This window comes from Zonotrichia albicollis, chromosome Z (assembly GCF_047830755.1).
Source record: "Zonotrichia albicollis isolate bZonAlb1 chromosome Z, bZonAlb1.hap1, whole genome shotgun sequence".
Classification (NCBI taxonomy): domain Eukaryota; kingdom Metazoa; phylum Chordata; class Aves; order Passeriformes; family Passerellidae; genus Zonotrichia; species Zonotrichia albicollis.
This window is the reverse complement of record NC_133860.1, coordinates 52,161,896-52,173,184: the sequence shown is the minus strand read 5'-3', so window position 1 is coordinate 52,173,184 and position 11,289 is coordinate 52,161,896. Positions and strand designations below refer to the sequence as shown.

The 11,289-nt window shown below is 41.5% G+C and overlaps 1 protein-coding gene across 5 annotated transcripts in view; it reads left to right on the top strand.

Annotated features, from left to right (window-relative positions):
• The first annotated feature begins 244 nt into the window (after nt 1-244).
• MLLT3 (MLLT3 super elongation complex subunit) overlaps nt 245-11,289 on the top strand; it is a 137,003-nt gene continuing 125,958 nt past the window's right edge. Inside the window, exons 1-2 of one of the 5 annotated variants that reach the window (XM_074532424.1) lie at nt 245-552; nt 1,040-1,220. In XM_074532424.1, coding sequence (XP_074388525.1) covers nt 541-552; nt 1,040-1,220 — 193 coding nt within the window. In that variant the 5' untranslated portion in view covers nt 245-540. Of the gene's footprint in view, nt 553-1,039; nt 1,278-11,289 lie in introns of all 5 variants that reach the window. The other 4 variants (XR_012578018.1, XM_074532423.1, XM_074532422.1 and 1 more) reach the window with 4 other exon arrangements.

Sequence of the window (11,289 nt, the reverse complement as noted above, 5' to 3'; positions counted from 1 at the left end):
TTTGCAAGAGAGTTCATCGGGGGCTTTTCGGAGGGGCTTGCTAGCGCGGGCAGCGCCTGTGGCAGAGCTGCCGCCAGGCCCGGTGCCGCGGGTGCTGGCCGGGCCGCAACCTGTTCCTTTAAGGGCGGGCGGGCCGGGGCGGGGCCGCGCCGAGGAGTTTGCGCACCATTGGCTGTCTCGCGGGGCCGGTGCCGCCCCCGGCGCTTACTACTGTGTCCCTCACACTGTGTCAGGCAGGAGCGCGGTGCGCATGCGCGGCGTGTGCTGCGCTGGCCGGCGGGGTTGGGGCGAGCGCCGGGGCTGCTGCGGGCGGGGAGCGGGAGCGCGGGGAGCGGGCGCGGGAGCGCGGGGAGCCGGAGCCGCGAGCCAGAGCCGGCAGCCGCCGCCGCCGCCGGCCGGAGCAGCACAACAGAGGATGCCTGCCTCCCGCTCGCCACTTCTCTGCGCGCCCGCCATCTCCTCCACGTCCTCATGAATTAGGGCTGCGCGGTGGGGGTGGGGGACGGCAGCGAGCGCCCCGACGAAACCGGCGCCCCAGGCATGGCCGGCTCGGTGAGTGAGTAGCGCGCGTCTTCTCCAGCCCTCCGCCCCGCGCTGCACGGCGCCGCCGGGAAGGGGCTGGCGTGCCCGGGAATTTCTCTTCGCATGCGGCTTTCCCTGCCTCCCGCTGCTCCCGGTGGCGGCGCGGCGCGCGCACGCACTTGGAGGGAGCCGTGGTCCTGCCGCCGCAGCGCGGGCAGCGAGCGCGGAGGCTCCGAGGCGTCCCTGACAGCGGGCCCGGCTCGCCTCCCCGCGCTCTCCCGGTGACACCGAGGGCTGTCCTATGCCCTCGCCTGCGGGGCCGTTTTATTGTTGTTTCAGCGGTGCATTGCTGGTTTTGCCAACTCTCCCCCCACCAAATCCTTTCTGCCGTGTTTGTGGTACGGTTGTGTCCGTGTGTCCGCGTACTGCCCGTGATGGGTCCGGTTTCCCCCGGCCGCCAGCCCCATCTCCGCTCGTTGGGGCGCTCACCGGCCGCTCCCTGCCTCTTCCCCCGCAGTGTGCCGTCCAGGTGAAGCTGGAGCTGGGGCACCGAGCCCAGGTCAGGAAGAAACCCACCGTGGAAGGCTTCACCCACGACTGGATGGTGTTTGTCAGAGGGCCTGAGCACAGCAACATTCAGCACTTTGTGGAAAAAGTCATCTTTCACCTGCACGAGAGCTTCCCCAGGCCGAAAAGAGGTAGTGGGGTCTGCCCTGGGATGAGCGCTTGGAGGCGGCCCGGAGCGGGCGCAGGCGGTGGGTCTGTGCCGGTCTCGGTGGAGAACAAAAGCGGTCGCCAGTGCGGTGGTGGGCTGCCGGGGCTCTCTCCCGCCGCTTTGGGGCTGTCCGGGGGCGGGAGGGGCTCCTCTCTGCCCCTCACGCACTTGCTGCCGCGGCATGTCCGCTCCCGGCTGCCTGTGGTCGCAGAGCGTGCTCCGGCCGTGGGCCTGGGTCCCGACTCCTTCTGGTCTCGCGGTGGTGGGTGGCGCGGAGTTAGCTTCTGCCCCAGCGTAGGTGCTCACTGGCGATTTTTGCCCACGTGTTACTTCCTTCTGGCTGGTGTTGTTTCCTCCCGATGTCCTGTATGACTGGAAATAAGGATGTCTGTACAGGTGTTGCTGTTCCGATTTTGGTACTTGTGTTTGGATTCCTTCAACACCCTGCGTGTTCATCTCCTGGGTTTCATCTTTTTGTGAGTACATAAAAAAGTCTCAAAAGGTGCATTAGTAGTGCATTTGTACCCATACAAGTTTGGCTGGGAGACATGTAAGAAGCCTTTTCTTTTCAGATTTGTTTCCTGAGCTTTTGCTTGTCTTGATTATTGTAGTGGGATTGGTTGAGGTAACAGTACAAATAAAAGAAGTGAGCAGGTTTATTTATCTATACAGACACAATACTTAGGCGTTATCTTTCATTTGATCTGTTATCTTTTTTGGCATCTAGTATTTCTCCAGTTCCTTAGAACAACATTGTCATAAATTGGAGCTTGGGAAGGGATAAATTGAATGTTCATGGAGCAAAAGACAGGAAAATTTTGAGTCTTGAGATAAAAAAAGCTTTGCTTTGTGGTAGGATAAAAACATACAGTTTTATTTAATGTGTCTCAGTTGGAAAATACCAAGCTGTGACTTTTTTATATCGGTGACTGGGTTTTCTCTAGAATACTTTCTATCTCTTAAGCATCAGAGTGTAAGAATTACTTTATTTCAGCTGCAGAGTTTATCCTCTGAAGTACAGGCTGTTAACTGTCTTTTATTTTCATACTGTCAGTGTATTTTTTGGATCTATTTAAATCTGTGCAGTACTACACAAACGATTTTCAGTGAATTGTATGACGTACTGCAGTCTTATTGTTGAAATAAATTGCCTAGCTTGTCCTGGTGAGTCTTCCTCTTGCTTTCTTCTATTTCTTGTGCAAAAGGCACGACTTTAGGTCTGTCTAGATAGTTTGGCAGAAAAACTCTTGAGAACAGATCTAAGAAACCTGAATAGCTGAGATAGTATTATTCATATTCAATGAATTAGATGATGGGTCATTCAGTCAGAGGTAGGAAGTGTGCTTAATACTTGAAGCCCAGTCTGCATAGGGGTTGTTGGTGGTCCTCTCTGCTTTTGTTATCTCTGCTATATTTATTTACTTGCTGAAACATGATCTGTTCTCAAATTTGGTTGCTAGGTGTGATGTGGAGCTTGCTAATAAGAATATAGTTCAGGACTTTTGTAAGCGAGGGATATATTGTTTGCTACTTGCTTTCTGTCTCCAGCTGCTGGGTTCAGTTACACAGTCATTTATGTAATTGTTTTAGGGTGTTTATTTTGGGGTTTTGTTTGTAAGCATAGTTTTCATGATGTGGCAGCTGCTGCCCTCTTGTTTAGCCTGCGAGGGGACTTCTTGTACAGTGCTTGTACCTGCCTTGGATTGTTGGAGAACTCTGCAGCCACTCTCATTCAGCAGATTATAACCTGGATGACAGGCATTCCATTCACTTATGGGCTTTGCTTAGCCTCCTGAAACTGTTGATGCTGAAGGAATTTCAGGTCCTTGAAATCACATTGGGGGAATGATCCATGTGTGAATTACTTAGAATGTTTTCTGCTATTGTAAGGTGTTTAAAAGGGTGGTGGGAATGTGTGCCTTGAAAGTGGTAGCAGTTTGTCCTTCTAATTTAGAAGTGTTGTTAAAATTTTTGACAAAAGTATTCTAAGGTGTTTTTTTTGGTCTCTGTAAATCAGTGCTACTAGTTTCGTTTGATAGCTCAAGTGTTGCATATTTAATAGGAATGATATGCATGTTTGAAGTGTTAGTCAAACTACCTATTTTCACTTTGTCTGCAGTTATATACTTCATTATTTTAGCATGGGATAACTTACTGCTTTGAGACACCTGGTAATTTCACATACTTTTCCTGAGCCATGGGTTTAGCGTGCTGAATTTAGGTGTATGATTAATCAAAAGCAAGTACTAGTGTACTGGTAAGCCATAATAACATCTAGTTATCTGATAAGTGTTTTTTGTCTCATGATAAGAGTGGCTGCTCTGAGCTTTTTGCATATTAGGAAAAATTTTAGTTCATTAGGTCTATCTGTAGAGCTCATGGATCAATTTGAAAATAATAAATCAACAAGCTAAGATAGGTGTTATTAACTCATGAAGTATTTCTGTTACTAGATCACTTTTGATAAGAGACACAGTAATTCCGGCTACGAGGGGAGACAAGGGAGATAAATTATTGCCAGGTCATTTGCTTTGCAAATTTATGAGAATAGCTGGATAAACTGTCAGTTTGCCAGCTACAACTATGGCTTTGCTTATCTGTTTATGCTAGAAATTTTGGAAATAGTGGATGTTGGCAGTGAGTTTGCAAAGGTGTGTCCAAGTGTTTGTTCTGCTCATAGTTGCTGCAGAGCAAGCAGGGTCCTGTATCCCAAAGTTGCTTTAGTTTTAAGGTGGCAGCATTACCGGTGTGGTGTTCAGTCACTGGCGTGCAGAGCAGGTTGGTTTGTGTGTGTTGGCAGGGTGGAGGGGTGGTGGTGACCAACAGTGGACAAAGTGTAGATAAGCTTGAGTGACCTAATAAATTAGTATTCTTCATCTTTCAGTCTGTCTCACCTTAAAATCCTGAGCTTGAGATGGTGGTTTTATTGCTTACTGTTTGCCTCATGATGACTGAGTGCCTAAGTTTATCCTTGCATGGTGGAGCATACAGGAGTGTGCAGTGATTTGTGCTTTTTACTTCATCCTGTTCAATGGCCTGCTCTGCTGTCTGATTTCCATAAATAGTTTCATGGATGGGGGGGAGATGGCACCAGGGCTGCTAGGCACATTATAGAGAGTAGAGTCATGCCCAGACTCAATTTCAGGTGGTATTTGCAAGACAAAAGCTCTCTTAGGATCGTCATGCAATCACAAATGCTGCTGTTTGCAAATCTTGTCGGCTGATGTAAATTGGTTGAGAGAAGATATGGAGAATTTTTAAGATTCTACATGTATTTCAAAGCATGTGCTGCTTATCTTTCATCATTCATGTGAAGAAAATCAGCCTGTGTGTAGAAGTGAAGTATTTTAAAGGACGTCTGTGAAACAAGGTGTGTCACCAGATTGTGGTTAGTTTTGACCCACTGCTATACTGCCTCTGAGAGTGGAGCTGTTGTTCTTGCATTGTAATATGTCTCATTAATTACATGCATGCTAGGCAATGTAGAAATATTTTCTTTTTCTTGCCCTATAAATGCTGATGCTCTTCAAAAGAGGCATACTCTCACAGTATTTCAGTTGGATAAGGAAACATATCTCTTGTGTTTTGATGACTCGCCAATGACATCTCAAATATGGCATTGGAACTAGTTGCTCCGAGTGGTTAAATTTCTGTTACTCTGTGGTACTTTTTGATGAACTATATTTTTCCTATTAAAAAAATGGTAGGCAGTATTTCTGTTCCAATAGCTTAATCAATGTGAAAATTTTGGTTTGGTCACTGGAATGTTGTAACTTTAGAAGTAGGAGATGTTGCTTTTCTCTGTGGAGCGAGAGCAGCTCTGCTTAGTGCATCTCTTGGCTCAATATGTTTTACCACTATAGGACAAAATGGTGGAAGTGTAAAGCCGCTTGGTGTTCTAGTGCAGGAAGGACCAGCTGCAGCTGTCCTCTGGAAAGTTCACATTTCCAGCATTGATTGTTTTCATTAAGGTAGTCTGTTGATGCAGAATGAGACTTCAGTGAATCATAACAGTTTAAAATATATTTACTTACCGTAAAAGATGTCTTTTGCTATTCTTGTTAAATTATTTTTTCTTTGCATGATTTTTAGCTGAAAAAAACCCCTTTTTGTGCTCCATTTAAAGTCAATGAGAGTCTTAACTCTATTAATTTCAGTGAACTGAGTGGTGTGAGGATAGGGACCCATAAGCAGATTCTTCTCAGATGATTGAAGTTTTCCTTTCAGACAAGCTAGTGCAGGCAGATCATCAAGATTACTAAACGGGCAATCAGTTTTATGGTGAGTATTTAATATTTAGGATGTGTATATATATATGTGGGTGTATATATATGTGTATTAAATATTTAGGATATTTAACTACACTTGTAAGAACTTAGATCAGTTTTAGGTCTGTTTTCTTTGCTTTTTTTCCCCTCTTAAATTTGCCTGAGCCTAACCATCTAAGTATGATAGGCACACAGGAATTTCTTTTTCATCAATCTAACAGATACAGGTTTCATACTGCATCTTTTAGGTCAGTTGTGGCTCTTAGCTGCAGAATGGTCACATGAAATGACTGATATCTAGTGAAGAGCTTCATTTGTTTAACAGGAAACTCTTGAGACTTAATTTTGCTGCTACTGAGTATGAAGCTGAATGGCTTTGAGAATGCACGAGTGGTTTTAGATGCACTTTGTAATTCAGCCAGTAGCAACTCAAAAGGGCATTTCGCAAACTTAAAGTGTAAAGAGTTTCAGTATAGGGAAGCTATCACGTTTTATATTTACATGAGTGACATCAGTAAATAGTTGGTGGTTTTGATTTTAAGATACTATGTGTACAGAAAACCCATTTTCTAATAAATAATTTCACCTCATTGGTGTGACTCAAAATAATCATGTTCAAAGCCAATATTTAGGTCCTATTTAGATGTAAACAGTGTGGAAAAAACTGGGAAATAATAGGGCTGCTGCATACTCCAGTGTCAAAAACTTTTCTAATCTATTTGCTCAGTTTTTTAGGTGGTTGGGTTGTGTGAACTATGTGTTCAGTTGGTGCTTATTTTAATTTTTTAATGGAAGGGTTGCTACTCCTACCTACATTTCTTCTCCCTGTAGGCATGTTTCTGCAAGGGCAAATGCTGATTTCTGTCAGAAACTGCCAATCAGTTCTGACTCTCTTAAGTCATGAAATATGATCCTTCACTATTTCACATTAGGTTAAATTTGTATAGTGTTTAATTGTTGAAAAAGATTTTTTAGTTTTTAAGAAACTCTAGTTACTTCTTACTAAAGCTACAATATTAATATTCATTGATGGTAGCTCTTCTAGATTTTAGATGGCAGGAAGTGTTGTTTCAGGACTGTTGTGCAAAAGATTTTTGGATATGTGTAGAATACTACTTGCTTGAAGTAGAGAAAAACAGATTATTCTGTGTAAGATCAAATCTATCACTTTTTTTTTAGTAAGACAAGGGAGAAGATACCTCAGTATTAAAACTGAAGTTAAATTTTTTAAGAAAATGAAAGCAAGTGTGTTGTTCAATAATTATTGTTATGACTCTATTTACATTTGTACAGTTTTTATCCTTAGAAAAATAAATGTGTCAGAAATGTTTAAGCCATGTATTATTTACAGTTACAGGTTAGTCAACATGAACTGCAGGCATGATTGTTAAGATTTAGTAAATTGTAAAATGTTGGGCATAGATTTGTTACCTTTTTTTTGTGGTACTGTTTAAATATGAAGGCTGTTCTTGTAACAATGTTGTGCAGTGTGGTTAGGATTCAGGTTTTGTGTGTTTGGTTTGATTTTTGGGGCTTTTTACAGTTTTTAATTTAGGTTTTGGAGATAAATGTTGAAGAGGATTAATCTGTCCTTTGTTCTGGTAGAATCTGTAAATAAGGCAACTTGATACATTTGGGCAGCAACATGAATGTAAAGCTCATTGATGATTCTTGCAATAGTGGGAAAACACAGTTTATACGTGCTTAATCCTGAGTTAAATCTATAGGCTGCTGAAGCTTGACTACGTGAATTTTTGTGAGATTCTTGTGACGAACACCTGCAATTTTAAACCAACAGCCTTTGGTTCATAGGCAACCATCTTCTTTCTTTCCTTCCTGGCAGTGATTGATAGACATATATGAAGACAAAGGAACAGTCAAATTCTAACAGTTGTATATGTTTGCATGAAAATTATGATTTCTCATCTAGTTGTAAAACACTTAGCTTGTAATTCAAGATGTTGTTTACTTTTTGTATGATTTTTGCCTTTTTGATGTGCCTTTTATTATATGTAAAGGGCTGGAAGAACAGACAGCTGTATAAAATATTTGTATACTTACTTAAATATCTGTGTGGGAATTGATTTTAAAATTAAATCTATTTATATAAGAGCTCATCAGAGCTCTTATCAGTATCGTTGGCTTAATTCTCTTCCTTGTATGTCAGGTATGGGCTGTATAACACTGTTAATACTGTGCCAAACTCCTGCACTGACTCTGGCTTTCTAGAAGAGTACAGGTTTGTTTCTTTGAGCTCCCTGGATAAGCCTAGTGGGTCTGTATGAGTTTGATTTTAAACTTTGTGCACACTGTAGTAACAGAGGTCTTGACAGCTATTACATTATCAAACAGATAGATCAAATGTAATTTCTTTTGAATGCAATTCAGACACATTCTGAGCAGCTGATGCTTACAAATTGCAATTGAGTGACTGCAGTTACTTGTCTGTAATTCTGTGTGAAAACCCACATGACCATACAGGGTAGGATGTATGTATTTTTTCATAGGACATTTGGTGATAAAGGTAAATACTGGCATAGGTGTTTCTATTTTCAAATGTTTATTTATGATAACAAAGTGAATTATTACACATAACAAAGTAATACAAGAGTAGAACTGAATGAGCAGTGTGAGGTGGATTGATTTTGCTGGTGATTCCTAGGATATATTGTAGTTTGCAGCAAATCTAAATTTACTGTTTGCAACTGCTTTTCTAAAGCTTGTACAGAAGAATTCCACCCAATTCAGTGGGACACTAATTGTTCTGCCCTTTCTAGATAGAAGTAATGTGAACATAACATATATCTTGAAATAGGGGTTAACAGACAAGGTGTAGGCTTATAGGGGAAATTGAGGATTCTGTATACTTAGTATACTTCCTTGTATACTTAGTGGAAGACAATATTTTACATTTTGTGTGCAAACTTTAAAGGGCAAGTTATCCAAGAAGGAAAAATGTGGAGATTCAGTGTTAAACAGAACTACTAGATGTTGTGGGCTAGAAACTAGCAATCACATTGTTTTCCATCATCTGTGTGGAAAAATGGCAGGTCCAATAATGTTTGCTGTTTCTTGAAGCAGCCCAAAATAAATTTTGACTGATTGGTATTAAATGGGTAACTGAGGGTTTAATGCCTCTTGTTATCATGTACCAGGCTCTACAGTAACAAAAAATATGCACATTTAATTTTGCATAATGTAACTTCTAAGTGAGTATTTTATTGAAGAACTTGGTAAAAATAATTTACACAGTGGGGGTTTGTGTCATCACAGCACTGGCACCATCTTCTACTGAAAAGGAGAGGGTGGATTAAACCTGAAATCTTGTGTGCTCTCCGGATGTGGAGATGCACAGATCTGGTGTAATATTCCAGGTAGGTGGGTAGGTATTTGTAGGGCAGGTATTTGTAGTTAGGATGATGCCAGATGATTTTTTTTTTTTTTTACTAGTTCGGTATTTTTTGTTTTGTTAGTTTTCTCCTTGCCCAGCCTTCTTACAGCGTAATATAATTCTGGATACTTTTGGTGTCTTAAATTGACTTAGTACATTGGCTACAAGGAAAAGCAAAACTATGTGAAAGAGTAAAGTATATTGAAATTGTACAGTCTTTGACTTGTTTCTGTGGAAAGGTCTTAATAAGTATTGCTTTGAAACAGCTCTAAGTGTTTCTTTAAATATCACTAAAAAGCAGAAAAGTTTTCACATTTAAAAGAGTTGTCCACCCTTGAAGTATTTTTTAGGTGGTGTTGTGTTTTTTCTCTGCGGCATAAGCTTTTGCTGGGGAAAAAAAAATGGACACCAATAAGCAGAAGATTAGTTCTTTTTAGCCAGATCCAATGCCTAGCCCTTTGCACCCAATTTCCAGTTTCTGCCTTTCACTGGAGGAGTGCTTAGTAAGTGGAGGTGCTGCAGAGAGTCTGTGTCCTGTGCGTAGTGTGTGCTGGCTTGCTCCATCTGTGTCTTGCAGGGCTCGGGGGTTTTGTTTTGCTGAGCACTGGCGCAGCAGGCACTGCATTCCAGGGCCTGGCTCCTGTGCAGCACAGGCAGCACGCACGGCAGTGACCCAGTGGACAGGCCAACGAGCAGACGGAGGTGGATGTCTGCTGCCAGTCGATAACTTCACAGAGGATCCACACTGGAGTTTTTAAGACATGGGGAGGAAGGCTGTGGACTGGTTTTGTTGTGTTTGAAGACTGAATGTGGAAAGTATTTATGTAGATTGTTCCCCAAATTTAGTAGTTGATAAGAGGATGGAAGTGCAGTTGAACTAGTTTTGGACTAGGTCAGTTAACTATTCAAAGAAGTTCTCAACAGGTAAATTTCAGATATCTAAAAAAAAATGGACTGGGCATTGGCATGAGGAATAGCAAGGAATAAAGAGATAATGATAAGAAACATACTTAAAAAGTAGATATATATTTTTGAGAGTTACAAAATCCCCAGAAGGTGTGTTTCGTTAATGTATTGCTTTGTTTAGTCTTTCCTTTAGAGGTTGCCAAAGTAATCTTTGTTTGCTGTACAGAAATCAGAAGATAGTTTTTTGTAAATTTCTCTGTATATTGAAGGTTCCTAATCTATTTTCTTGCTACTATTAAGGTGCTGTCTCGTAGAGCTGCAAAGGTCTGCTCCTGTCTGTGATAAAATTCCTGCACTGTTAAGGCTAAATCTTTTTGGCACTCAAGGTATTTCCTTGCATGGTTGTCAGTAATATGTCTGAAGTGTTTTTAAGTGTGTAGCTTCTGTGAGTATTGTAAATGTTTCCATTTGTACTTAGTAAATACTCTAAAACAAAAGGTCCCATCTTAAGTTTGGTGAGGTTTTTTTGGCCCCTTCCAACTGTGCTGTGTTTTAGCCTATTTCTGCAGAATATTGCTGTGATGACTTTTCAGCAAAAAGTATTCTACCCATAACCTATAGTCTACTCATTACTCATTACAGTTAGGTTAATAGAAATGGCAATATAGCCATAAGTTGCATTATCCTTTCTATTTGAAGGGTTGAGATATTTCAGGAAGAATTCTGAGGCAGTAACTTTTTTTTTTTTTGGGATGGGTCTGAATGTAAGACTCTTCTGCTTAAGAAAAAGGCAGCCAGACCATATAAATGTGTTCCCTATCTTGTGGTCTTAAACTCCTCTCTGTGTGCGTAGGGGGAAGTAATAACCCTCCAACCAGTCTCTGTAATTACCTTCTATCCTTTCTTGTAAGGATATTGGCTTTTATCATTCTCTGTATAAGTTCTTCCCTAGGTAATTTGTTAAATGAAAGATATGACAGCTGACTTAAAAATACTGTAAGGTATTTGTGTGTAAATTACAGTTAAGCAATTCCATCCAAGCTCTTTAAGTGCCTTTGGCAGTCGTGTGCAAATACACCAAGACCAGCCCTTGAACCTAAATCAAATAAATCAGCCAGCATCAGTAAAATATTTCTTTGCTTCTGCAGGCTTTGCTGTCCCATCCTAGCACTGCCCTTCTAGTGGGTATTGCCTGGAAACTAAATAGAAACAAATTTGTTTCTATGAAGCAGATCTACATTAGGTTACTTCCTTCAATTTGTGATAGAATAGAAACAAAGTCAAACAATCGCGGCAGACCTTGCAGGTGTTGAAACAAAAGTTCAGTTGTATTAGATTACTGATCTTGGACTGCAGGGATATTTCCTTACGTTTTTGTCTTAATGCCTGAACTGAAGTTTACCTTAGTTGAAATACTAATAAACTACATGAAGATTGGCATGTTAAGCATACGATCAAAAGTAGCTATTGTGTTTCAATAGGGAGTA